General features: G+C 47.2%; 1 protein-coding gene across 3 annotated transcripts in view; it reads right to left on the bottom strand.

Annotated features, from left to right (window-relative positions):
* Positions 1-27,670, bottom strand: part of LOC142585952 (large proline-rich protein BAG6) — a 238,728-nt gene that overhangs the window by 135,653 nt on the left and 75,405 nt on the right. For 2 of the 3 annotated variants that reach the window (XM_075697086.1, XM_075697101.1), the window contains exons 11-13: positions 21,807-21,930; positions 3,862-4,041; positions 3,204-3,314 (exon numbers count right to left, since the gene is read on the bottom strand). In XM_075697086.1, coding sequence (XP_075553201.1) covers positions 3,204-3,314; positions 3,862-4,041; positions 21,807-21,930 — 415 coding nt within the window. The remainder of the gene's footprint in view (positions 1-3,203; positions 3,315-3,861; positions 4,042-21,806; positions 21,931-27,670) is intronic. The other variant, XM_075697094.1, reaches the window with a different exon arrangement.

Here is a 27,670-nt window from a genome sequence, read left to right as displayed (position 1 = left end):
GCTCGGGTACGTGGCGTCGCAACACACCAAACGCCCGCTGACGCAGACACCCCTGCGGGGATTTTTTCCCTTATCTCAATAAGTTTTTGCATCCCACTCCGGATATCTCAAAATCTCGACTTCAAAAATACCAGGGAAAAGGCACCAGGCCACGTCGGCAGTGTTGCTTGCACTCATTGTTTACCCATCCGTAGCTCATTAGCTGAGCTAGACGCCGCACGCCGCACCGGGCCCTTTCTATCACCACTCACTTCCTCTTGCCTGGCTGTTCGCTGCCACTTGATTACATTGTTGGGACTTCACGACATAGTGGTGAGCTGGGAACTGAAGTCAGTTTCCCCCTCGCTCTCATTTAGAGCACTGTTAGGGACGCATCAATGTGATTGCTCAATGTGATTAACTCTTTCCGTACCGTGCCCATTGGGCATTGTTAGCCATTAACGATGGTTTGAAACGCCAGTTTTGAGACTTTTCGTGCCACTCACAGACACACTGCTCTATCGGATGTGAAGGAGAACTATTTTGTTTTCTAAGCAGTTCACTTTCCTCTCCAGGCAGTAATTTTTGAACATGCTCCGAAGTTTTCATGATCGTCAAAGCAGAAAGCAAAAATAGCCACCTCCAGGAGCGGCGCGCGTGCTTTGAAAGATTGCAGATCTTGCGATACTGCTGCGTTTCCAACTTATTTAATCAATGAACTGAGCAGCAGCGATTCTGAGGATGCTGCCTTTTCGTGGGACTTTGACTCTGAGAGCGACGACGACAAAAGGCAGCCCGGAAAATCTGCGGCCATTGCTCGGCATGCCCAACTGTAGTGTTTGCAGTTAAATTTTTGTAGTGAAATACCTGTTCAATTAAAAATTTTAATTTTTTTGGAGATGGTGCCTATTAGACGCCAATACATTTTTTTATATCTCATAATTTTTGTTACATGTTTTTCTTAATACAGTGGAATCTTGATGATATGATCACGGCTAATACGAATTTCCGGATGATATGAATTTTTCTGTGGTCCCGGCCGAGCCCCATTACTTTGCAACGTGCTATAGAACGGTTGTTACGAATCAATTTTCGACCCGCGTCGGTTGATACGAAAATTACCGAAGACACTGGAAATTTTAAAGTGCGCTTGGCGAAAGCCAGACGCTGCCGCCGTCTGCGCTCCGTTTCCGTGGCTTTGCTGTTCGGTGACATAGCCAGTTGCTGCTGCCATCTGCGCTCCAATTAATTCGCTTTAGTGTTTGGCGATATCGCCTGTCGCTGCTGCCGCTTTCATTCTGCTTCCCTGCCTTTGAAACCCGGCGATCTAATCAGTCGCAGCTGGCGTTTCCGTTCGGCCTCCCTTGCTTTCGCATCTGGCGACATGTTCGGTTGTCGCATGCGCATTCACTCCTTGTCCTTCTGGCATTCGGTGTTGGGGGAATTAGGCGTGTGCTGCCACTTCCCCGAACCGCTTGGCGCGGAATCACTGGGCCGCTTCGGAGCCATGCGTCTCATTCACCCGACTGCAATGAGACGTCTGGCGAAGGAGTGCCGGTGCAGCTGCTACTGCCGACGCACGGCCGACGCGTGCGCTCTCATACTACCGCTACTGTGTGACGTCGCAGTCGCTATGCACAGTGGCGCCCCCACCGTCGTGCCGGTTGCTAAGGAGGGGAGGAGGTTGCGCCGCTGTGCGGAGGAGAGGCCATAGTTGGCGCGATTCCAGCGCACGGACGGACGCGACCGCGAGCATGAGCCAAAGCTTTCGCCTTAATAAACGCTGCCATACCAACGGCCGTGAAAGAGAACAGCGCGCAGTCACGCGATTTCTCCCTTTCTCTTTTGGTGCGGAGGCGCGGACGCGGCGTCGGACAGCGCAGAGGCCGCGACTGGGCGCGAAGAGTTTGAAGTGGTGGCGCTTTTGTTACTTTTGTGCTTTTCCTCCTTTTCCACGTGCCATCAAACAGAATAGCTGCTGTGCTTCGGACCGCGTTCTTTGTGCTGGACGTACGCGACGGCGAAGGTCCACCACCATCAGCTGAAACGCTGCACGCGCTCGAAGTTCTGAGGCGTGCTATGGCCGCGGATGAAATTATCCACGCGTTTTTATGGATTTGAACAAAGTCTGCTAAGTGACCTGACAAAGAAAAAGAGGCAGAAGGACATTTGAGACTTTTTCTTTAAGAAATAAATGCTTTTTACGTACGTGTGCCTGAGTGAGTTCACCTCTGACTCTTTAATTTAGCTAGTTTTAATTGTTTCGATGATATGAATTTCAGCTAATACGAATATTTTTCATGACCCCGTGAGATTCGTATCATCGAGATTCCACTGTAGATACAAGCGTGTCTTTACAAACTTTGTTCAATGTGATCTCACAATCTTGATTATGACATACATCTCGTTAATATAACTTTTATGCATGAAAAGTGCATTCATTCTGCTTTTTGTTGAGTGCCGTAGTTCCTTCAGAAAAAAAAAAAGAAATCTGACGTAACCTACAAAAAACACCTACTTTCCCTGTGGTCAGAAAAAAGAAAAAAATCTGACGTAACCTACAAAAAACACCTACTTTCCCTATGGTACGGAAAGAGTTAGTCGTGACCTTGAGTAAGATGATCAGCGTTTTTGAGCAGGCACGCCATCAGCCCGCACGCTGCAGCATAAAGAAGCCAGTATGCAAGCCCACAGTGGTTCAGTGAGATCACAGCTTGATAAAGATGCTCACTTTTTGCTCGCGTGACAGTGAGGCGTAAATGCCGAGTCATTTTTAGGCAACTGCTAAACGTGCGACAATTGCATTTTCCGCAGTTCAGCTTCAGTTTTCAAAGTTAAATTGTCCAGAATTCATTGCGATGTAAAAAGTAGAAGCATCAGCCTTTTTAATGTCTCGAACTGGTTATGCTCAGATGACTGGCTCTAAAATATTGCATTAGGATCAATCATCTCGACTCTGCAAGCATGCTGTCCTGGCATAGTGCCACTAATACCATTGCCCATAGACACCGATGTGTCCAGTGCCGATGCACGCGACAGCGAATGGTGACGATACTGGCGGATTTGTAAAGGTACCATGTGGTCTAGGCGCAGCCAGCGGGTTTTTAATTTCATGATGTCGCTTATCTTGAAATTTTGTCTCGTTTTTATATCTTCGAGTTAGCAGGGCTTTATTGTATTGCACTTGAAGAAAACAAAAAATATATTAAAATGCAATGATTTACTGCCTGTGTAGATGTAGATGTAGCACTTGTGGTGGTGGTGCCAGAAGATATTCTTGTGGTAGGAACAGATTCGGTTGAAGGGGACTGTGCGGCACCAATATTTATTTGGCTCTGGAAAAATAAAACCAAGCACAACAGACATCAACATGGCCGCAATACATATTAGCCAGCTTATAAACAAATTTTCTTTGCTCTACATACTTTCAGCAATATTTCACAAACAGTTGCTGGTGCCAAGACTAGATCAGAATAACTGAAACCTCTAGTCCATAACTGGAAATGATAATAGAATGCTTTTTTTTTCATTCCTAGCAGAAAAATGCAAGCACTCATAGAGTGTTAAATTAGGAAATGCAAACAGTTGCATTTAGGTTGTGTCAACAAACGCAAGACCTAAGCACAGATGGGGTTCTTGTGTATGCAAGTCGCTTGAGTATCCAAATCACGCACTCTACTGAAGGACTGAACAATTTGAAACATTCAGTATACAATTTTCAACAAGATACATGAAATCTCTTTTCTTGCGTTATATCCCAATAAAAATTGTGGCCAAGGACTGAGTATGCAAACTTGGAATTAGTAACAGCACAGATAAAACCAGGAATGAAATGCAACACTTGGAAGCAAGAAGGAAAGCAGCATGATGTTCCATACTCACTTGGAATGGCATGCTAGTGTGAAAGATGCTGCCAGCCTGACTGGGTCCCAGAAGGCGAGCACGCAGCATACGTGGCCTGGCACCCACATTTACGTGGAGATCACTCACAGCATGCAAAGCATGGCTCAACAGATGTAATGCACAGCATACACCATTGGCCAAGCGCTGCACATCAGCATCCTAAAAAAGTATGAGCCACATGTAAATACAACCAAAAATAACACAGATGTTAAGAAATTAGCAACAGAAATGGCAATAGATAAACAGCACAAAGAAGGATGTGGAATTAGAACAGTGCTTGTTAAGTCCATTTATTTTCAAAGTCCATGTCCTTTGCACTGTTCATCTGTCACCATGCAAACTTACTAACCCACTGAACTTTTTGCTCTGGTCAACATAAAGCTGAATTGTGTCATCAATTAAATTTTAGTAAACCTGACTGTGTGCCTTAAGAGGAAGCTTTAGCTCGAGTGCTCCTATCAAAATACATGTAAAAGGAGAATTCGTTTTTCTCGGCAACCACTGCACCAAATTTGACGAGGTTTGTTGCATTTAAAAGAAAAACTTAAAATCTAGTGACTGTTGGTTTCGAATTTTTGAGTTAGGTCGCCAATCTTTTATTAAAAATTGGCGAAAATCAAAAATTTTCAAAAAATGAAACTATCAAGTTTACAACTCTGTAACTCAACCACTAAGAATGATAATACAATTCTGTGAATTGCATCTAAAAGTACATCCATAGCGGACAAAATTGATATGTTACACATGAATATAAAAAAATTTAATCATAGGGAAATACAACTTTTGTAAAACCGTTGTAACCAATGTAACAAATTCATGTAAGATGTAAGATGACATATTGAATTTGTCCGCTTTGAATGATCTAATGGATGCCGTTTACAGAACCACGATATCAGTTCTTGATGCATAGCTATCAACTTGTAAACTTCGTGCTTCTATTTTTTTCAAACGGTCAAATATTTGAAAATCCTTTTAAGAAAATTCAAGCCCTAAATCGAAATTCCGCTTCCAACAGTCACTAGAATTTAACTTTCTCTTTCAAATGCAACAAATTTCATCAAAATCGGTCCAGGGGTTATCTCATAAAAACGTTTTTGCGTTTTACATGTATTTGAATAGGCCGCGTCGGAGTTGGGCCCGAGCTAAAGCTTCCTCTTAAGAACATTTATACAGTCGAACCAACTTATAACAATATTCAAATGCCACGAAAATTCCATTGTTGTAACCAGTAATTGTTAAAACCGGGTTGCATGAAAAAAATCAAAACGGGGATTGCAGAGCTGATCTTAGCAAACTATAATGGCGGGGAGGCCAGTGCCCCTCCCCACTATATCCCTACCACCTTCCTCCATCTGGCTGTCGATTGTGCTCCCTCATTTAACTGCTTCCTGGGCGCTCCGATCACGTGTAACAAACCGCAGCTGTCGGCTTTAAAGAATAGCACTGCTATAACTGCAAAGAGGGGTCATGGGTGGCAAGCGATATGCAAGCACCGCCGAGGCAGCGCTTTGGTGAGCCCAAAAGGGGCCTTTTAAAAAATGCGAGGAGGTTACCGTGGCAGCCTGTCAGCTTGAGAAATCCAGAAGAAACGCTGAGGCAAGATTGTCATAAGCGTCTCACCACGTACGTCGCAATGCATTGCACGCGAAAACCCTATGTCCGTCAGCCTTTCCAACATATTTCTCCAAGGTATCCAGGTGCTCCATGTAGTGCAGCGGAAGGTTCCTTGCAAAAACGAAGCCCCGAAGGGACTGAATCATCTGGCGGGCCTCCTGTGAGGACAACGTTGAGGCAGCCTGCCTGCCCTACTGCGTCATCGCTGCCGTCGTCGCCGTCGCTATTCGATGCAAGCATGTTTGCGATGACCGCCTCATCGGTTAGAAGCACTTAGTTTCCAAATCTATAGCTGTGCGCTTTCTTTTCACCGGCAACGTCATGCATTGCCAATTATCAGCAAGCGGGCCAGTCATCTTCCACTTCAGCGGTGAGTCAAACGAGGCCGAGAAACCACGTGGCCAGGAATGATACTGTTGCAGGAAGAAAGTAGGCCCACGAGTGTAAAATAACGTATATTTACAACTGGCGTATATGGCGTTCAGGCAACTGCCAGACTTCGTCTTCGTCTAGTTCAATTCAACTTATTCGTTCCCTTCACCATAACATCACCCTCCCGGTGGAGTAGCTCCGTCCCGGTGAAAGTTATAGATCCTCACTTAATAGGGGGACATAGGGCTTAAGCCTGGCGACGTGAACAACATCGCTGGTGACGTTGCGATGCACTGAAGGCTGACCGACTGGGGCGATCTCGTATGTCATGTCGGACAGTTGGCGTAAGATCTGGTACGGACCGGAATACCTGGAAAGTAGTTTTTCCAACAAGCCGAAGCGACGTGAAGGCGTCCAGAGAAGGACAAGGGAACCAGGTGAAAAATGGTAGTCTCGGTGCTGAAGGTCGTAGCGTCACTTTTGAGAAGCTTGCGAGACTGTGAGGCGATGACGGGCGACATCTCGGGCCTGGGCGGCTAAGCCAATAGCATCGCGAGCGTGACCAGTTCTGGGTGATTGTACTGCGGAAGGTAGCAACGTGTCAAAGGGCAAGGTGGGGTCGCGGCCATACAAAAGGTAAAATGGTGAAAATCCGGCAGTGTCGAGACGGGACAAGTTGTATGCGAAAGTGATGTATGGTAAAGCGACGTCCCAGTCACGGTGATCGTCTGAAACGTACATGGCCAGCATTTCAGTTAGCGTGCGGTTGAGTCGCTCGGTGAGGCCGTTCGTTTGAGGGTGGTACACGGTAGCAATCTGGTGTTCTGTAGAGCAGGAGCGGAGCTGGTCATTGACGACCTTCGATAAAAAGTAGCGGCCGCACTCCGTCAGCAACTGGCGAGGGGCGCCGTGGTGCAGGATGACGTCGTATAGTAAGAAGTTGGCGACATCTCTAGCGCAGCTGGTTGGTAGCGCTCGTGCGATGGCATATCTCGTGGCATAATCGGTTGCTACAGCAATCCATTTGTTGCCTTTGATAGAAATTGGAAAGGGGCCAAGGAGGTCTAGGCCCACACAACAGAAAGGCTCTGTGGGGATATCAACTGGTTGAAGCAAACCAGCGGGAGGCATAGCAGGCGTCTTCCGGCGCTGACACAGGCCACAAGAAGCGACATAATGGCGCACAGAGCGATAAATGCCGGGCCAGAACAAGCAGCGCTGCAGGCGGTCGTATGTACGAGTGATGCCCAGATGTTCAGCAGTAGGAGCGTCGTGAAGTTGCTGGAGAACGGCTAGTCGAAGATGCTTGGGAACGACTAGGAGGAGCTCCGGGCCGTCAGGACGAACGCTATGACGGTATAAAGTTCCATCGCGCAAGGTGAACATCCGGAGGGACGGGTCATTGGGCAAGGAGCTTAGGCGTTCCATAAGTGTTTGAATAACAAGGTCTTTGCGCTGCTCGTGGCCAATATGGAGGAAGCCGGAGATGGATAGAACACTGATGTCCGAGTCTGCATCGGTATCGTCTGGTTGATCCGCGGGATTGCGGGACAGGCAGCCAGCGTCTTTATGCAGGCGCCCCGACTTATACATACAGTCAAGGACCGATTTTTCGGACCCTCTAGGGAACGTAAAAACGTCCGAAAATTCAGGCAGTCCGAAAAAAATGAATGAATGCAAAAAATGCATTTTTTCTTTTTTTCTCGGATATAGAGGTAAAGGGTGAAGTACCAGGCTTCCGAAACCCTGCCAAAGCATCAGTGAAGTGGCTATAAAAAGAGGCGTTCAAAAACTGTATGTAGCCGACTGCCGGTTTATTATGTACATGTGCATCGTCGGGCCGCCGGTGTTATTGCTGCAGTGGCTTGAAGAACTTGTTGGTTGTTGTTTGGACGGAGTTCCGGTTGCATGCGATCATATTCACCTCGATCTGAGCAAGGGTCATGTCAGCACTGTACACCGATGAAAGAGTCAACAGTGCTCGCATCAACTCGGCGCTTGTAGGCGGCGCAGGCATTGGCTCCTCATTTTCAACATCGGAGTCTTCTGAATCCCCCACAACCTGACGGACTATTTCCTCGTCAGTCAGTTCTGCGCAGAAGTCGAGCTCGTTGTCAGCGTCAACAAACTGTTCAAAAGTTATTTCCGCGGGTATGGAAACACCAGCAGAGCGGAGCCGATGCCGAACTCCTTGCTCACGTCAGCCTGCGATCGGCCGCTCACGACTTGCTTAATAACGGCAGCTTTCTTTTCCATCGTTAACCGACGGTACTGCTTTCCGCGCTTCGCTGCCATCGGCGAGGACGACGGAGACGGAGTGGGGGCCATCGAAGGCAAGCGAAATCCTGAAGTTGCGAACAGTGGAGTTTGCTGACGAGCATCGATGCACCTAGGCTTAGCGTCGCAGAACACACTTGACACAACAGCACAACCACACACCACGCTAGCCAAAACATGGCCTGCGCAAACAAACGAAATGGCGCCGCTCCGGAAACTCCGCCGGAGGCGGAAGTGCGGCGATAATATAGCCAGCATGGCCAGACCAAATCGGTGTGTGTGACGGCTAGATTCGGCTAGTTGTGGTTCAAAGCGGTGATATGCTTCGGCTGCAAGTCGATTTCCTTTGCAAGGGCGCTGCGCAAGGCGCCAAAGGACCTTCCGTCGCATCGAAAAGTCCGGAAAATTGGACGGCGGGGGGTTCGAGTGTCCAAAACTTCAGGTGTCCTTATACATTGATTTTATGGGGCTCGTGGCGGTGCCGCGAACACGTCCGAAATATCAGGCATGTCCGAAAATTTGGGCGTCCAAAAATTCAGTCGTTGACTGTAATAGAAAATGTACATTCCTGTAGACGTGATGCCCAACGTGCAAGTCGTCCAGTTGGGTCTTTCAAAGAGGAGAGCCAGCAGAGGGAGTGATGATCGGTTACGACCCAGAAGCTCCGACCGAAAAGGTACGGCCGGAATTTCGCGACCGCCCATACGAGCGCGAGACATTCTCTCTCAGTAATGGAGTAATGGAGTAAAGTGGGCATGTGAGCAGCGTCGCAGCGACAATGACTAACAGACCGCCTTTGTTTGCCATCCAGGTGCTGCTTCCACTTGTGGCGCACGGCATCTACAGTATCTGCCATCCTGCCTGTGACAGTGCTTCTTTGCACCAAGTGACGCAGTTTGCCTCCTGTCAATTGCCTCCGTTCGTTCATCAGGCGGCGCCCTAAAGATTTGTGAACAGTCCTTTCCACTCCAGAGCTGCGGCATGGTCATCGACAGCAAGTTCAACGCCAGTATTTAAGCGCTGGTATCAGTGGGACCGCTTCAGTGGGCACGTGAGCAGCGTCGCAGCGACAATGACTAACAGACCGCCTTTGTTTGCCATCCAGGTGCGTAACCACATTCCTTTGAATGCTAAGAAAAGTGACAATCGATGCTTACTGCTGCTCCCGTGCCCACGGGTGTTTTTGAGCTTGTTGACTGAATGCTTCAACAGCTGTCTTCTTTTGCTATTGTCGGGAGATGTGGAAGTAAATCCAGGTCCTTCTCACACGCGTACCAAAATTATCGGCGGTGCTTCGAGCACAGACACCTCGAGCGAGGAAAGCAACAGTGCCGCTAATGTCATATTAACACAATCGGAGCAGAACATGGAAATACTTCGTATCCGTATCTTGAAGGAATTGCAGGCACAGTCAGTCGCGCTTTCAGCAAGTAACGGAGATATAAAGAAAACCATGGAAGAACTACGGAGCGGACAGCAGAGTATTAATTCAGCTCTCGCAAATATGAATTCCAGGCTTACGACAGTTGAACACTCACTTGAAGCAATTGACGGAGTAAAACAGGACCTCGAATGCACTGCTCTTGATATTCGCAAACAAAATCAACTGCTGCAGGCACGAATTCCTGAATTAGAAGACCAGAGTCGTAGAAATAATTTAATTTTTCATGGTATCGCCGATAAGAATGCCCATGAAACATGGGATGAAACGGAACAAAACATCTAAATGTCCTGTCAAAATACGTTGACCCCGAACTCTCGCCGAATGACATAGATAGGGCTCATCGATTAGGGCGGTATTCTGATTCTGGATGCAGTCCGGTGATTGTGAAGTTCAACAACTTCAAAACCAGAGAAAGAATTCTGAAGTGTAAAAAAGACATAAAAGAAGAGGACATTCAAGTGGCAGAAGATTACTCGTTTGCCACACGCCAAGCACGCAAAAAACTTATTGGCTTCGCCAAATCACTGCCCGGCTCCCCATCTTTTAAGCTAAAATACAATAAGTTGGTCGTAAACGACAGATCCTACATGTATGACCCTGTAAACGATAAAACATTTGAGATTACCGCAGAACGCACCAAGCCGGTGACCCAGCGCACGCCTTCGCCTCTCCCCGCTGCATCTAGCTCTTGTAAATCTGCCTAACAGTTACCGAGGGGCAGTGGCCGTTGTTTAAGCGCAACTGAAACATCAGTTTTATTTACTAATATCCGAAGTGTCATCAAAAGACGTACTGAACTCTCCTCTGCCATAAATGCGTGTTCCGCTGACATCGTCATCCTAACTGAAACTTGGCTGCACGAATACATACGCGATTCTGAGATATTCGATTCATCAAATCAGTTCCACTTCTATCGTTGTGACAGGAAAGATCGGCAAGGTGGCGGCGTACTAATAGCAGTTAGTAAAAAAATAGAGTCATATTCTCTTTACATAACGTCAAGCATCGAAATTATATGGGTATCTCTTCAACTAGGCTACCGCAGAATAATCCTAGGCGCATGCTACCGACCGCCTAACGCCTCTCCTACATTTGTTGCAGAGCTTCACGATACCATTAATGTCATAGTAACGCGTTACCCCTCGTCATCTATCTTTCTATTGGGTGATTTTAACTTTCCGGTATCAATTGGTCCTCGGTGCAACCATCCTCCTCTTCGGCGCTATGCAAGGAATTCACTAATTTATGTTCACTGTTCAATCTTACCCAAATTGTTACTCAGCCTACAAGAATTACTGAAGTTACAAGAAGTACATTAGACCTCGTACAAACAACATGCCCAGAACTGTGTTCAGAAATAACCTACATGCCCCAGTTAAGCGACCATTCTTTGCTAAATTTTTCTGTAAACATTCCCATACAAAAATCTGCTAGTCACACTAAAATAATATGCATGTATCATCCCGCAGACTTCAACAAAGTTAATAATGAACTAGGCTCTTTCCTGGCCACCTTTTTCGACAAATTAGACTCGCGATCAGTGAACGCAAACTGGCTCTTATTCAAGAACAAAATCTTAGATCTCACCAGCCGTTTCATACCCACTCGCGTAATAACTTATCACCTGCATGCGCCATGGTATAACGCGCATCTTAAGCGCTTGTCTAACCATAAGAAACGCTTCTTCCGTTCAGCTAAAGAATCACGCACTGAACATCATTGGTCCCATTATCGGTCTGCAGCTTACTTACAATTTTGCGGTCATGAACGCTAAAGAAAATTACCAGAATAACACTCTACCGGGTATGTTGCTCAATAACTCAAGAAAATTTTGGAGCGTCATTAACCCCCCTGAAATGTCTAGAATAATACAAACGAATTCAAGTGACGAACCTATATCCGATACTGCCTGTGCAAATGTACTGAACGATGTTTTTTCAAGCTTTTTTTCAAATGGTGAAACTACGGATTTCCCTCAACTTGATCATAGCAACTTCCTCCCAATGTACCCTGTAGTCATCCATCCTGATGGTATAGCTAAAATTATTGACAATCTTAACATATCTTCCAGTGCTGGTGTCGATTGCATTACTACAAAGTTCCTGAAAAGTACTAAAATGTATTCATCACTTGCCTTAACTAAAATATTTCAGCAATCATTGGAAAACGGTGAACTACCAGCCGATTGGAAGATAGGTAAGGTGGTTCCTGTACATAAATCTGGTAATAAACACTCGCCTTTTAACTACCGGCCCATATCTATTACCAGCATCCCATGCAAACTCTTAGAGCACATACTCTTTTCACATATTGTCACTTTCCTTGAATCAAACTCGTTTTTTCATCCTTCTCAGCACGGTTTTAGGAAGTCCTATTCATGCGAAACACCGCTACTCTTATTCATGCACAAACTTCATGCAATTTTAGACTGCCGCTCCATCGCCGACTGCATCTTTCTAGATTTCGCGAAGGCATTTGATAAGGTTTCCCATCATCTTTTGTTACTAAAGCTGCGCATGGTAGGATTAGACACTAACATTCTAAAATGGCTTGAAGTGTTCCTTACCCATCGTCAGCAATTTGTTTCCGTCAACAATGTTAATTCCACCGTTCACCCTGTTCTTTCCCGGTGTGCCCCAAGGCACCGTCTTGGGGCCCCTGCTTTTTCTTATATTTATCAACAACTTACCCAGTAACCTTTCTTCTTCTGTACATCTTTTCGCCGATGACTGCGTCCTTTTTCGGCAAATAACAAATGATAGTGATAAGCACATGATTCAGTCTGACCTTAACGCTATCTCAACATGGTGCAAAACTTGGAATATGACTTTAAATGCTGAAAAGTGCAAACTTATGCGCATCTCTCGTGTTAATAGTGAATTGCCAGTATATACTCTTAATGGTGTGTTACTTGATCCTGTTGCAAGATACAAGTACCTCGGAATTCATATTACGTCTAACCTTAGCTGGCATGCGCACATTGAGCACATCACTAACAAAGCTAATCGCATGCTCGGATATCTGAAACGCAACTTTCACGCAGCCCCAACTAGCATCAAACTTTTACTCTATACCACACTCGTACGTTCACAACTGGAATATGCTTCATCAATCTGGGACCCTGGTGTCGTTTGATCGACCTACTGGAGATGTTGCAACACAAATCAGCGCGGTTTATTCTTTCTGACTTTCGGTGTACAACAAGCGTAACCACTATGAAGACTACCCTGGGCCTAACTTCACTTGCATCACGACGCAAAATTGCACGCCTGTGCCTTTTTCACAAAATATTTCATCATGAGTCTATTATCTACGAGTTACTTCTTCGCCTTTCATATGTTTCACGCCGCACAGATCACATACATAAGGTAGGCACTTCTACATGCAAAACTAAAACATTCTCGTATTCTTTTATTCCTCGCACGTCATATGACTGGAACCACCTTCCTTCCTCAATTGCCACAATTCCTGGCCCTGTATTGTTTCGGACTGCTGTTACCGCTTCTATTGAATGATATATTGTGTTGATCACTTATTCTAACTTATCTATGTCTTGGTAATTGTTCTCTGCTGTTGCTTGTATTTTCAGTGTTATGTATTACCCACTCCCCTCTGTAATGCTTTGCCCTGAGGGTAAAATAAATAAATAAATAAATAAATAAATAAATAAATAAAAAAATAAATAAATTTCGCTCGGGCGTGGAAAGAAGGCGGCTAGCGTAAGCGATGACACGGTCTTGGCCCTGTTGACGCCGAGCGAGGACAGCGCCGATGCCATGACCACTCGCGTCAGTTCGTACTTCAGTTGGTGCAGAAGGGTCAAAGTGTGACAGCATTGGGGAAGTTGTAAGCCACTCAATCAGGGTAGAGAACGCTTTCTCCTGCAGTGGTCCCCAAGAGAAAGAGACGTCTTTCTCAAGAAGGTCAGTGAGAGGGTGAGCGATGTCAGCAAAATTTTTCACAAATCGCCGGAAATAAGAGCATAAGCCCAGAAAACAACGGACATCGTTTGTTGAACAACGTACAGGAAAATTTCGCATGGCGTGAACTTTCTGTGGATCAGGTTGGATTCCAGCGGTGTTTACGAGATGGCCGAGCATGTTAATTTCACGGTGACCGAAATGGCACTTGGACGAGTTTAGCTGAAGGCCAGCCCTGCGAAACACTGAGAGTATGGTTGTGAGGCGCCGCAGGTGGCTCTCAAAGTTCGGCGAAAACACAATCACATCGTCGAGGTAACAGAGGCATGCAGACCACTTCAAGCCGCGCAAGAGAGTCCATCATGTGCTCGAATGTAGCTGGCGCATTGCATAATCCAAACGGCATGACTTTAAATTGGTACAGACCGCCCGGTGTGACGAAGGCGGTTTTCTCGCGGTCCATCTCATCGACGCTAATCTGCCAATAGCCGGAGCAGAGGTCAATTGATGAAAAGTATTGGGATCCGTGAAGGCAGTCAAGAGCATCACCAATGCGCGGCAGGAGATAAACATCCTTCTTTGTTATCCTGTTTAGGTGACGGTAGTCAACGCAGAAGCGCCACGAGTTGTCTTTTTTTCTTTACTAAGACACCCGGTGATGCCCACGGGCTACTGAAAGGTTCAATGATGTCCTTGTCCATCATCCTGTCTACTTCTTTCTGTATGATGGCCCTTTCTGTTGCGGAGACACGATATGGCCGCCTATGAATGGGGCTGGCGTCACCGGTGTTGATGCGATGCGTGACAACAGATGTCTGGCCAAGTGGACGGTCGTCCAAATCAAAGATGTCCCGAAAAGATGACAGGAGGTGACGAAGAGCTGTTGTTTGCTCGGAAGGAAGGTCAGAGGCGATCATCTTAGAAACATCGTCCGCAGGTGTTGAGTACGGAGGAGTGGGTGACAAAGGTCCGTTGGTACTGACGAAGGATTCAGAGGTCAAAGAAGAAATCTCAAATTCTTCCAAAGGAGTGATATGCGCTATGGCGATACCATGTGGCAGCACATGCGATGAAAATCCAAAATTGAGGATGGGCACACGAGCGAAGTTTTCGCGAATCCGGATTAAGGTGCTCGGCAGGGCAATACTGCGCGACAAAACCACGTCAGTAAGCGGCGACACGACGTACTCGCCATCAGGTACGGGAGGACAGGGCGTCAGGAGGACATTTGTAGCCGCCTGTGGAGACAGCCTTGCAAACTCAGCAGAACATAAGCGGTGTGAAGCACAAGTTGTTGTGTCGGCAGGAAGCGGCAGATCCAACTGTACAACACCTGCGGAGCAGTCAATTTGGGCAGAGTGTTTCGAAAGGAAGTCGAGGCCGAGAATTAGGTCGTGTGGACAGTGTTCAAGGACAATAAATAGAACAACGGTATAATGGCTCCCAATGGCCACACGTGCTGTGCACATTCGAAGGACAGGTGAAGTACTCCCGTCGGCGACTCGCACAGTGCACGGTACGGCGGGTGTCGGAACCTTTTTGAGCCTTCGGCGGAGAGCAGCGCTCATAACTGAAAGCTGCACTCCTGTGTCAACGAGAGATCTAACAGGAATGCCATCAACTTCAATGTCCAGTAGGTTTCCACATGTAGGCAGGGTCAACAGAGGATTTGTGGGCCGGGTCGGAGTTGCAGCTTCACCTCTGGGAGCTGCACCGCCTAGTTTCCCGAAGCGAAGCGACCAGTTGCAGAAGGGGACGAGCGGTGAACGAGGCGAACGGGACCTACAACCTTGCGGAGACTGGGAGCGGCTGGATCTTGGTGGAGCACAGTCGGCGTTGATGTTCCTAGTCAGCGTATAGGGCCAGAAAGTACGATTGTCTGGTACTTGGCGATAGTGACTCGGAGACAACCATCGAGGAAACGACGACCAATGGTTGCGGCAATGACGAGCGATGTGTCCAATACCGGAACAATTAAAACAGATAGGTTTATCATCCGCTGTGCGCCAGTCAGCTGGGTTGCGACGAGGGGGCGGAAAGCTTTGCGTCTGGGAGCGAGCGGCCAGAGAAATCCTGTAGGTGTTTGTATGGCGGACCGAGCAGAGAGATGGAATGCCCAAACTTGCTATTTCCTCCCGAACGACCGCTGGTATAAGGGAGATAGCGGGCACGCTTTCCCGACAGTCAGAACGAACTGGAGCCGGAGCCATGGCCTCAAGCTCACGGCGAACGATGCGCGTGATATCTTCCGGTCCTGCAGGCTGAACGAACCGCAGCGGGTCTTCGCAAGAAGATGTCGCGGCGGTATTGGGCAATCGGTCGAAAGTTTGAGCGACGCGGCGGCCCTTCGCTTGTTCGAAGCGCCGGCACTCCTTTATAATTGCATCCACAGTGGCACAATCCTTGCACATCAGGAGATTGAAGGCATCGTCTGCAATACCTTTCAATATGTGAAAAATCTTGTCTGCCTCTATCATGTTGTTATCAGCCTTGCGACAGAGGGCCAGCACATCCTGTATGTAGACGACATAGGATTCTGTGGACGTTTGAGCACGACACGCAAGTTCTTTTTTTGCCGCCAGCTGACGACCGACAGGTCTGCCAAACAGGTCTCGCATTTTTTCTTTGCAGACATCCAAGCTCGTTAGGTCAGCTTCGTGTGTGTCGTACCATTGCCTCGCAGTTCCTCTTAGGTAAAATATCACGTTTGCTAGCATCATTGTTGGATCCCACCTGTTGTTGTCGCACACTCGTTCGTACATCGTAAGCCAGTCCTCAACGTCGGCGTTGTCCGTGCCACAAAATGTCCGTGGGTCCCGCGGATAAGTGAGGATGACCGTTGGCATGGGCTGCTGAGGCGTTGTTGCTTGTGTCGGTTGATTTGCCATTGTGGCGGCAGGTAGATGATGTCCGCTGCGAAGTTCCATGATTGTACCCCGCACCCTCCACCAAAATGTTGCAGGAAGAAAGCAGGCCCACGAGTGTAAAATAACGTATATTTACAACTGGCGTATATGGCGTTCAGGCAACTGCCAGACTTAGTCTTCGTCTAGTTCAATTGAACTTCTTCGTTCCATTCACCGTAACAATATCGACGCAAAAGACGAACACGGGGCTGTTTGCAGAACTGCGCTGAATGAGGAGCCAGTGAGCAAGATGCGAGCAGCGCAGTTGGTGCGGTCCATTCGTGTTTCGGAGGGTGGCGCGGCGTAGAGATATGGGCCCAGCCAATTCATGTTCGGAGAGGTGGAAAGGCGACGAGAGAGAGGCGTGCAGAGAAGGCTGGAAAATGAGCGCGCGGCAGCCATTCGAGCAGCGGGCCATCATGTAGCGGCTTGATTTTCTTGTTTTCTTCTTTTCTTTTCAAGGATTTCGTATTTCACTACCTTTCGGCTCAGACACCGAGCAGCCAGACTTCATAACCGATAATGCGGCATCGGGGCATTGTAGTAAATGGGTTATTTCACCATGCGAAACATACAAAAGTTGACGGTGCAGCAGCTTCTCATTGTTATAACCGATATATTGTTAAAACCGGTATCATTATAAGTGGGTTCACCTGTATAATGCAAGAGACATAGGAGAAAAGCATTTATCACTGCTAGAAGAAAATAATTGCATTCAGTAATACCGCATGGCCAACAAATGCTTGCTCATTTTCACCTTCAATTTAAATTTCACATGCCATAGCTAAGCAAATTATGGAAACGCTATGCAGCTACAGTCTAAGCCAGTAAATGTATGGAAAAAATTTTAAACATACTTTCAGTATGACATTGCTGGGCATTAGAATACCGTATTTACACGATTGTAAGTCGACCCCTTTTTTAAAATTTGAAAGTCTGAAGTTGGGGGGTCGACTTACAATCGAAACCAAAACATGGCCCCGCCAAAAAAAGCCATACCAACGAGAGCTACAACGTAGTTACAATTTTATGTTTGCTCTATGGCCCTACCCGTATCTTTTCGTTATCCCGCGTGTTTGTTAGCTTTTCGGAAGGGTTTTTCAACATTTTTGAGAGTCTTACAGTGCATGCAACACTCATGGGGGGGTGTCGATAGTTGATAAAAGCGCCGCTGTTCCCATTTGCGGCGGCACCCTCAGAACGGCGGCGCTTGCGGGGAGTATCGGTAGTTCATGGAAGAGCAGACACCGCTCGCGGGTTTCTCTTTCTCTGTTTAAAGGCATTGGTATTGGCTTGACTAACTTCTTGACGCGCTCCACTTCGGCTACGTGCTACTTCTACGCTTCCCCAGTCGTCATCAGTACTGCAGGCCCACTAATCTTTCGACACTCGTTCACAGCAGCGTTCAAGAGGGCTGCCATCCTTTACGCCGAAGAAACACATCACTGCGCAGCGGGCCGCAATTTCGATGTTTCTAAACGGGTGGTGCGAGAGTGGCGACTGCAGCGAAGTGAAATTTTCGCCTGTGTGACGGCAAGTGAGAAATTTCCCACGTGCCGAAGTATGGACGCTTTCCGGAGCTGTAGGCTAAGCTTGCGGCGTACGTCGCTGAAATGCATGATCGGTCCCTGCCAGTGAAGTGCGACGTGGTCATGAAATAAGCCCGGACCTCCGCCTTAATTTTAAGGTTCTGCTCCGCCGTGAGTACGAGTGGCTGGCGGCAGAAGACTGCAAAATTACGCCAACCGGACCTGTCAAAAGAGCCTCCCTGACGGCTGCGTGTGGTTGGGTGCATTTGGCGTGGGCTGCTGTTCTGCAAGATGTCCTGGTGCGGTCGTTTGCCAAATTTGAAATTTCACTGGACCACGACGCGCTGTGGGACCGCAGCAACGATGACGATGGCAGCACTAGTGAAGACGAGTAGTCCAATGACCATGTCAGCTACTAATAAATTTTCGTTATCGAATGCGCCCTCTGGTTTCTTTTCTTTTTTTTTTCCGATCAAGCGATATAGGGGGGTCGACTTACATTCGAGTCGACTTACAATCGTGTAAATACGGTACCTGTTTCTGTATCACTATCTGCTGCAGAATAAGCAAGCAGCTATGAAAGTCACTATCTGCTGCAGAATAAGCAAGCAGCTATGAAAGTAAGGTAGCACTGTTTGCTGAGGGAGTTAATTCAAATCAGTGGGTGAAAGAAACCAGCGGGAAAACACGAAGACAAAGAAGAACTACATAGGGCAAGCACTATTTTGCCCTGAACGTTTGCCTAGAGCTTGTCCTGTGTAGGTCTTCCTAGTCTTCATGTTTTTCCACTGTTTCTTTCACCCACTACCATGAAAGTAAGGGTGTACCATTAGCTATAAGCTTTGATTGATAGCCACGTAAAAAAAGTAATTGGTCGCTAAATAAAACAATTTCACTAAATGGCCAGAAAAGTAGATAAATCTAGCGAGAAGGTCGCTGAAAGTACAGAAGACTAGCAGATCACAAAGTGGGGTTGAATTAAAGAGTGGGAGAGAGCGTGCACACGGGCATGTGTGAGGTGTCATGCAAACTTGACGTGGTCCTCCTGATTTCAGAACCTTCAACCAGCGGTAAACAACGCCAAACCCAACAGTGCAAAGACACCTGCTCTTTACTGTTAGTGCCGACCACAGCCGAGCAGCACTGTGCCAACACACGTAGCGGTGTCAAGTCATGTGATGCGATGTCTGTGCTTTTGTCTGTCACACAGATTGGCTTTAACAAGCTAACAATAACCCTTCTGTTTCATAAAGGAAAAGTGGAAAGCAAAACTTTCTAAGCGATAGTAGATAGCCTTATTATACAGTATGGACCCCTACCAAACTGAAGACCTCATTGGTTTTTAGGACACCATAGCATCACTATATCTTCAGCTTCAAAGGAAAACGAGCACTTGATTTTATTCAACAGACATTCTATTGATAAAAAATTATTGTACAGACCTTCATATATGAACTGTGCTGCAATTGGTGCTGGCATACTAATTTGGAGTTGCCTTTAAGTATGGATAAATTTCCAATCAGTGAAGGTAGATTTTACATATTTCATCTTTTTCCAATTGCAAAAATTGGAGGCATGCTACTTCTTTCACCATTAAATTCTGTGCTCATTAAAGGAGCCTCGACACATTCTTCCAACAAATCATAGAATGGCCTCACTATTATCTCTTTTCAGTGACGGGTTTGTTTGGGGGATATTATAAAATGAACCAACAGTTTATTTTTGGTTGCACAGAAACGAAAAAAGTTACGTGGATAATGGAAAATGCCAACAACGCCAAGTAAGCAGCGAACTCTGTGCCTGTCGCAGATGGCTTTCAATATACAGCGACCCAGCCAGGCGCCCACAGCCACCAAGGCCACCAGAAGTAGAATGCGACCACCTCCCTACCCTCCCTACCTTCCCCCCGAAGCCGTTTGAGAGGGCAGGCGGCGCACATTCTCCCCACTTTCGCGTGCGTAAGGTAGAGCCATGATCGCAGGCTCACCCTCGCATGCTTTCACTCCCACATACACCATATGGCGTGTAATGACGATTTTATTGCCCTTGGACTTCATATGGAACCTCACAGCAGTGCCAACGCTAATGGCAGAAATGCGCCTGGAGTGTCCATATAATTGCTATCGCAATAAAATGAACAACTATATTGTGGAAATATTTTCGGCAGTAGGGGGAAACACTGGGCAGAAAATGAAGTGGGCTTGACCCCAAGCCACCTCTGGCTTCATTTTGAATTCGTACAGGCAGCTCTCATCATATGTGAACCATAGAAGCACATTTAATTTGCTTTCCATCTTGTGCGTGATATCTGCAGCAGTTTTTATTTCTTGATAATGCCTGACAACTCCGTTGCACATTGTTTTCTTTTGTCTTCTGTTGCAGTGTCACAAACATAAAGGCAGTTTCAGTTTCCTTTGTGCTTCTAGTTCTGTTGTAAGCCCTAACTGCTTACAGTACCTCTGTCTGTATTGGTGGTCATGTCAAACGAGCAACTACTGCACCTTTCTTGTTGTATATTGCGACATGGTAGGACTAAAAAAAAAATGGGAAGCTTTGATGCGCCTACAGACTGGCGGCTCCTGATATTGACACAGTCAGTAGTTGTCAGCTTCTCCCTGCCAGCATTTCGCATGAAGATTTGCCAGAAGGGGACGATTCTTGGTTATCACTTTCGGAGTTACAATCAACCGACCAACAGCGTTTCATGCATGCAACAGCGCTCCTCCAGTGCATGCTGTCACCCGGAGACGCTGCTGCAGAATCCACACCTAATGCTCGATGTGTGGCACCGAAACCAGCGTTCTTGAAGCAGAGGACGTGTATTCTTGGACGATCACTATTGAGAGTCGCAACACGGTCCCAGTTCTGAATAAAGGCCGTAGGCATGGCAGCCCACACAGTGGCCACCACGTCGAGCACGATAAACAAGTGCACATAAGCAGGATGTGGATTTCTTTGTAGAGGGATGTGGTCATGCCATTTGAAACAGGCGACTGGCAAACAAGATGTCGACCATGACGTCTTTCTGGCACACACGATCGCTTCTGGTGCTTAGCTACTTTTGTAAAGAAAAATGGGGGCAGTCTCGCAAGCATGCTGCAATGGTATTTTATGCGATTTAAGTGGGCAGAAAATGCATTTGAGCTATTTTTTATTCCGCTAGCGTTACACAGGTAGATAATATGGGGTCTAACATTCCGGCAAATTTTTTGATGCAGGATTGCAGCTTAGCAATGTTTCGTTGTTCAGAGATATGAAATGCACTGAATTTTATGGGCGTTCGCCAGTGATATGAAAATATTTCGCTGTGGCAAGAATTTCTGTCTCGAGGGTTTGTTATCACAGGGCTCGACTGTAGTATATTTGTCCTTTGTTCACATTTATCTCTGGCCATGGTGGGTACATTGGTATGAAGAAATCAGTGAAATTATAACTGATTCAAAGTTTATTAGTATGGTAATTAATTGATTAGTAATTCATTTGAACTATCCACAACTGAAAACTCCTTCCAGCTTATTATTAAGGCTAGTCAGGGCTATACATTGGGTTTCCAGCACTTAAATAAGAGTTTTTAGGCATAAAATTCAATGTATAAAAATTATATGCTGGGCTTTGCAGTGTTAAATTTCAGCAATCATTACTCGCAAATAAGGTCATTAATAGCAGAAATCATGTTTCACTTTGCCTTTAGAGAAACAGCATGAACAAAAATACTAAAATCAACCTTTTGGCTTGCTTGAAATGTAGCCTGCAGACAATGCACCACATAAGTGAACAAGCTGAGCCCTGCTGAAGATTGATCTAGGTGCACACTAAAATCTAGCAAGCTAGTCAAAAAGCCCACAAATGGCACATGTCATACCGTCATGGATTGGGTGTTTGGTTCATCTTGAACAAGCTCCTGGTATCGCTGAAGATGTGGAGCCAGTCGAGTCTGCAGCTGTAGTATCTCACCAAGAATAGGTGCCAAGGCTGCAGCAGGAGGCCTGCAGAGGAGAGATAAATTGCTTACAGGCATACACAATATTGTTATGAGGCATCGCGCATGAGCATGCCGTTAGACCGCTGCACTCCGTGAAGAGAAAGAAGACGGGACGTGCTGTTGGGGATGCTGTTAGCCATACTGTGGTAGCAGCAGCCTGTAAATATTGTCATATACGGTTTCGTCTCTTCCCCATGTACTCCTGAATCCCCATGACAATTTGGTGGAAGGGTACCAGAAGCACTGTACAACGGAGCTCTGCAGTAGTTATTGAGTCGGGGTCATCATGATGACAGACAAACCACAAACACTCCTGCACCAGCCACAACAAAAACGTCAATGATCATCCTAATGCATTCTAAAGACCCAGGGAAGTTCTGCAGTATGGATGAAGTTGACGTAAAAGATTGGTTGTGTTGTGTTGGGTTTAATGGTGCATAAGCAACTCAGGCTACCATGCCCCAAACGCAAGGTCAAGATTGGATTGCCGATTATGCAGACATCAGTAAGATCAATTATTGGGGCACAACGCTGATGCTGGAGAACATGCTGTTTTATCTCAAAGGACCGGCAGAGGTAGGGTTTGAGAACCACGAGGTGGAGATTGGAAGTTGGGACACTTTCAAAGAAAAACTTAGGGCCTTCTTTGGCAAGACCATAGGTCGAAAGGCAGCCACAATGAAAGATCTATCCATCCACGCTAAGACGTCCACTGAACCATACATATCCTACATTCAGGACATCTTGGCTCCTTGCCGTAAAGTCGACAGTGACATCACGGAGTCAGACAAGGTTGGTCATGCGCTGAAGGGAATGGCAAACGATGCATTCAACCTATTACTGCGCTAAAATTTTGCGACCGTCAACGAAATTATTGATGAATGCCGGCGTTTTGAGCAGGCCAAAAGCCGATGTATTGCAAGGACATTCGCTCGGCTACCGAACACTGCTCCGACGTCATCATGCGATGACGGACAGGTCTCTCGTCTGCAGTCGCTGCCTCCGTCGGAACTTACATGAATCGTCCATGGGGAAATCGAAGCAATTGCTCCTTCTCTTCCCAAACCGGACACTGTGATTTTCACGTGCCGGCCATTTCCCTGGTCCAGTCCATTGTGCGGGAGGAATTCGGCAACTTGGGTTTCGCCGTCTGCACCGTTGCTCCTTCTCAGACACCCGACTCTCGCCCTAGACAGCTGCCTTGCCCAAGATCGCCGTCCCAGGAACAATTTTTATTCTTGCTCTCAGAATCCAGCTGAATGGCGGACGGCAGAAGATCAGCTGATTTGTTTTAACTGCCGCGTTATTGGTCACGTCGCACGCCATTGCAACAACCGTTGGGAGTCATCGTTTTGGGGATGCACGACACTAGCGCGTCCCCAGATATCTTGTTTTCCCCCATCTCCTGCAATCCCGCTTCACCGCGTGGCCTGCGTGACGTCCGCGGCGGTCGATGTGGTTGAAGCGCAGCGCGAGAGATGGCGCTAGTGTTGCGCTGCTACAGGCAGGGTTACTTGGGCGCCGGGAGACAAGGCACTTCCTCTTGGATTCGGGACAGCAAGCGCTACGAACATGGCGTGCCGCGCGTGCGCCGACCCATGCTTCTGCGAGACCGTCTCGCGTGGCCGTCTTGGAATGCGCCACCGTTCGCGTGACAGTACGCGCAAACGACCAGGCGTTGGGATCCAGCATGGGGCGAACATATTCGCTCGCTATCCGGTCGCGGTGAGTCGGACTTCTAGATTTGTCGCGTGCCCATCGGCATGTTTTGTGGATAGCAACTCGACTAGCAGGCATTGATCTATGAAAGGTGCAATAAATGCCTTTGTGACTGTTTGCACTACTGTGTTGTCGTTCCTTTGTCCCAAGAGCACGGGTGTGAGAGATCCCACATCGTTCACCTGGGATGACACTGCTAACCGTACGGACAACTACCACTGTTTTCAGTCCACTCAGCCATGCAACAGGGATATCTATCACTGCTTCCAGTCTTTTGAGCCATACAACGTCGATGCCACCCCTACGCCGCGCAGCCGCTCCCCATCGCCCCGAGGTCACCAGTCCCATTTGCAGCCAGCGTGTTGTCCATAGTCTCCTTCGCCTCTACGATGACGCCTGACATCGCTGCTCAACCTACAACAGGGAAACTAAGGGATGCAGCTCTTAGAGGTGACGCTGCATCTTCAACTTCCACCTCAAATTCTCTCCTCGTATTGCCGATGCGACAAAACAAACTTGATCGACATTGACAGCTTAACTTTACCTGTTCCCGCACTCGTTGATACCGGGGCACAAATCTCCGTGATGAGTAATTAACTTCGTCTCCTCGTCAAGAAAGTACTTACCCCCGCAGTCATCAGAATGTGCACAGCTCATATCACCATCGCCGGTCACCATATATATGCTTTGTTTACTGTCATCGAGCAATGCCCCAACGACGTCATTCTCGAATCGGATTTTTTGTTGGTGCAGTCGGTGCATGTCACTCTATTGACTGTGCAACAGGCACCATTCAACTTGAGCTTCCTCAACTTGCTGATGTTCCACCTTCACCGTCACAACAGTTATTCTCTGTCGATTATGTTCAGTTGTCAATGCAAGCCGCCACATGTGCTGCCTTGATGACAGCATCACCAGTCCCCGACGGCAACTACGTAGTATCTCCACTAGTTGACGTGCGGTTGACCCGAAATATTGCTGTGCCACATACCCTCGTGACGGTTGTGGACAACCACACCCAGCACCTGCTCCTCAACTTCAGCAACATGACCCAAGCTCTCCCACAAGGCATCTGGGTGGCCAACATGTCAGCGCTTGATGCATGCGACATCGCGGCATTAGACACTGAAACTTGTTTGTCTTTTCTCACAACCGGTCCGGCGAGTCCAGTCCCCCGATGAAATTACCAAGATGATTGCCCCTGACCTTCCAACCAGTCAAGCTGTGGAACTCCACCACCTCCTTGGCAACCTACAGGGATATCTTAGACTTCGATGACCGCCTTCTGGCTCAAACTGCTCTCGTAAGCCATCGAACACATACAGGAGATGCTATTCCTATCAGACGGTTACCATATTGTGTGACCCATTCCGAAAGCCAGGTCATACAACACGAGGTCGATAAGCTGCTCTCCAAAGGCGTCATAGAGGCTTCTTCCAGTACGTGGGTGGCACCTGTCATCTTGATCGAGAAAAAGGGATGGCAGCTGGAGATTTTGCGTCAACTACAGTGGCTTCTATAAAATAATGCGCAAAGACATATATCTGCCACTACGAATTGATAACGCCCTTGACTGTCTTCACAGTGCAAGATACTTCTCATCTATAGACCGGCGCTCCGTGTTACTGGCAGATTACTGTTGACGACTTGGACTGAGAAAAAGCTGCCTTTGTCACACCGGACGGCCTCTATTAGTTCAAAGTTATGCCCTTTGGACTGTGCAATGCCCCCACAACCTTCGAACGCATGATGGACTCTCTCCTTCGTGATTACAAATGGTCCATCTGTCTCTGCTACCTAGACAACGTCATTGTGTTTTCCCCAACGGTTGAATGTCACCTTACGTGTTTGGCGACCATTCTAGCTGTCTTTCGTAGGCTAAACTGCAGCTAAACTCCAAAGAGTGTAATTTCGGCAGACAACAAATCACTGTGCTTGGTCATCTTGTAAGTGCTACAGGTGTCCAACTTGACCCTGACAAGATTAGCGCGGTCAAGAACATCTCGGTGCCCTCATGTACTAAAGATGTTTAGAGTTTTGTGGAATTACGTTCATACTTCCGCCGTTTTATACGCAATTTCGCCATCATAGCCCAACCCCCTAACTGCCCTTCTAAAGAAGGACATGCCCTTCTCGTGGGCCATGAGCAAGCGGCTGCATTCACAGCGCCGACCAACTTGCTCACTTCACCGCCTATATTGGCTCACTTCGACCCATCCGCGACTACTGAAGTACACACAGACGCTAGTGGGTATGGAATTGGCACCGTCCTCGCTCAGCACCCGCATGGCCAAACATGTGTTAATGTATATGCCAGCAGCCTTCTCTCTACATCTGAACGGAACTACTGGATCACAGAATGTGAGTGCGTCGCGTTGGTTTGGGCAATCGCAAAATTTCGCTTGTATTTGTACGGCCACATTGTCTCACGTCTTACCGACCACCCCGCTCTTTGTTGGCTGTCATCACTCAAGTATCCAACTGGTTGCCTTGGTCGCTGGGCTTTCAGACTACAGAAATACAGTCTACACTCATAACAACCGACCAGCGTAACACAGACTTTCGGATTTAACGGACCATATTTCGGCCTTAGTTTATTCTACCTATTTTATTAATGCAGTGAAGTTCGCTTTTAACGAACCGCGCTACAATGGACTTTACGGCTACAGAAGACAAAATGAGCGGCAATTTTCGTCAAAATCAGCCTTATAAAACACACTTTTGCCATGTCAACAAAGGCATGTTGCGATCCCATAACTTTGCGAAGTTTGTGGGATCGGTCTCCACCGGCGGAAAGTTGTTTTTTCATCCACTTTCATTTCCATTAATTTATCGTTTCTTTATTTCATTTCTTAAGGGGGGACACGGCCTTTGAAAAGCGAAAAATCGCGAAAAAGTTCATATGTGCTTTCAAGTTTCCCGCGGCTGACACGCGAAGCTGAGATTGGGCGAAGCGCGAGCTCCTCAAGGACGCGGGGGAGCCCGTGACTCCCATTGGCTGCTGCGTGCGATGACGTAGTGGTCTCCTGCATAATGCATCCGGCTGTCGTCTGCTTCGGCTCCTCCATCGCCGGCGCCCTTTGTGTGTTCCGCTTGCCATCATCTATCTTTGCAGCCGTTCGCGTATTCTCCAAGTTTCTACGGTCCTTACGAGACCATTGTTGTGTTTAGCCTGCCGATTGTATTGCGGTCGGCCACGATGCGCCCAAAGAAACTGAAGACGATACACGCGTTCAGTGCAAGGAAGCGTTCTATGAAGCTCGCTTGCATGGCGAAGCTCACCGCTCACCAGCGCGCCAACGATGATCGCACCAATGGTTCCTGTGGGGAAGCTTCTGCTTCATCTACGCAAGAGCATGGTTGCATCGACGCTTCTAGCAATGTCACTCCTGCTCCACCGAGTGCACCTCATCAACATCGACAGTGGCTTCCACATCCCCTCTTTCATTTGCCTCGGAAAAAAGGCCAAGAAGCGATCGCAAGAGAAGGTGGAAAGGTGGCAAAAGAAGAGATTGCCTAAGAAGATCTCCAGTTACGCTGCAGGGTCATTTTAGACCAATATATGTGCTCAAAACTTTCAAAGCTCATTTTCTCAAAATGACCTTTTTGGCTGGTGAGGCTGCTTGTTCCAGCCATATCTCTGTAATTGCTCATCAGATTTTCAGAAGTCTTGTTTTTATTGTGTATCTGACTAAATTTCTGAGGGCAAGACAAGCCCATTTTTTTATATGTTGTGCCTCATTTGTGATGTTTAATCAAAATTTGATTGATAAAATCTTAATCACCAGCACTAAATTCGGTGGTGTGCTAAAATTCTTCAGCAAGGAAATTTTAAAAAAGGCCTCTGTCTTGCCCTGAGATATCCATCTGGGAATCATCATAGTGAATTTCACAATTGCAGCACCTTTTGAAAATTCTCCAGGCCTGGAATGAGAAAACCATGTGCACCATTCTGACATATAGCTGTAACTTGAGAACCAGTGAACATAACTGCATAAAACATTGTAGTTCTACTAATGATTTTG

Source organism: Dermacentor variabilis, chromosome 1, assembly GCF_050947875.1.
Source record: "Dermacentor variabilis isolate Ectoservices chromosome 1, ASM5094787v1, whole genome shotgun sequence".
In the NCBI taxonomy this organism is placed as follows: Eukaryota; Metazoa; Arthropoda; class Arachnida; order Ixodida; family Ixodidae; genus Dermacentor; species Dermacentor variabilis.
Note: the sequence above shows the minus strand (reverse complement) of the source record. Positions and strands in the feature narration are given on the sequence as shown.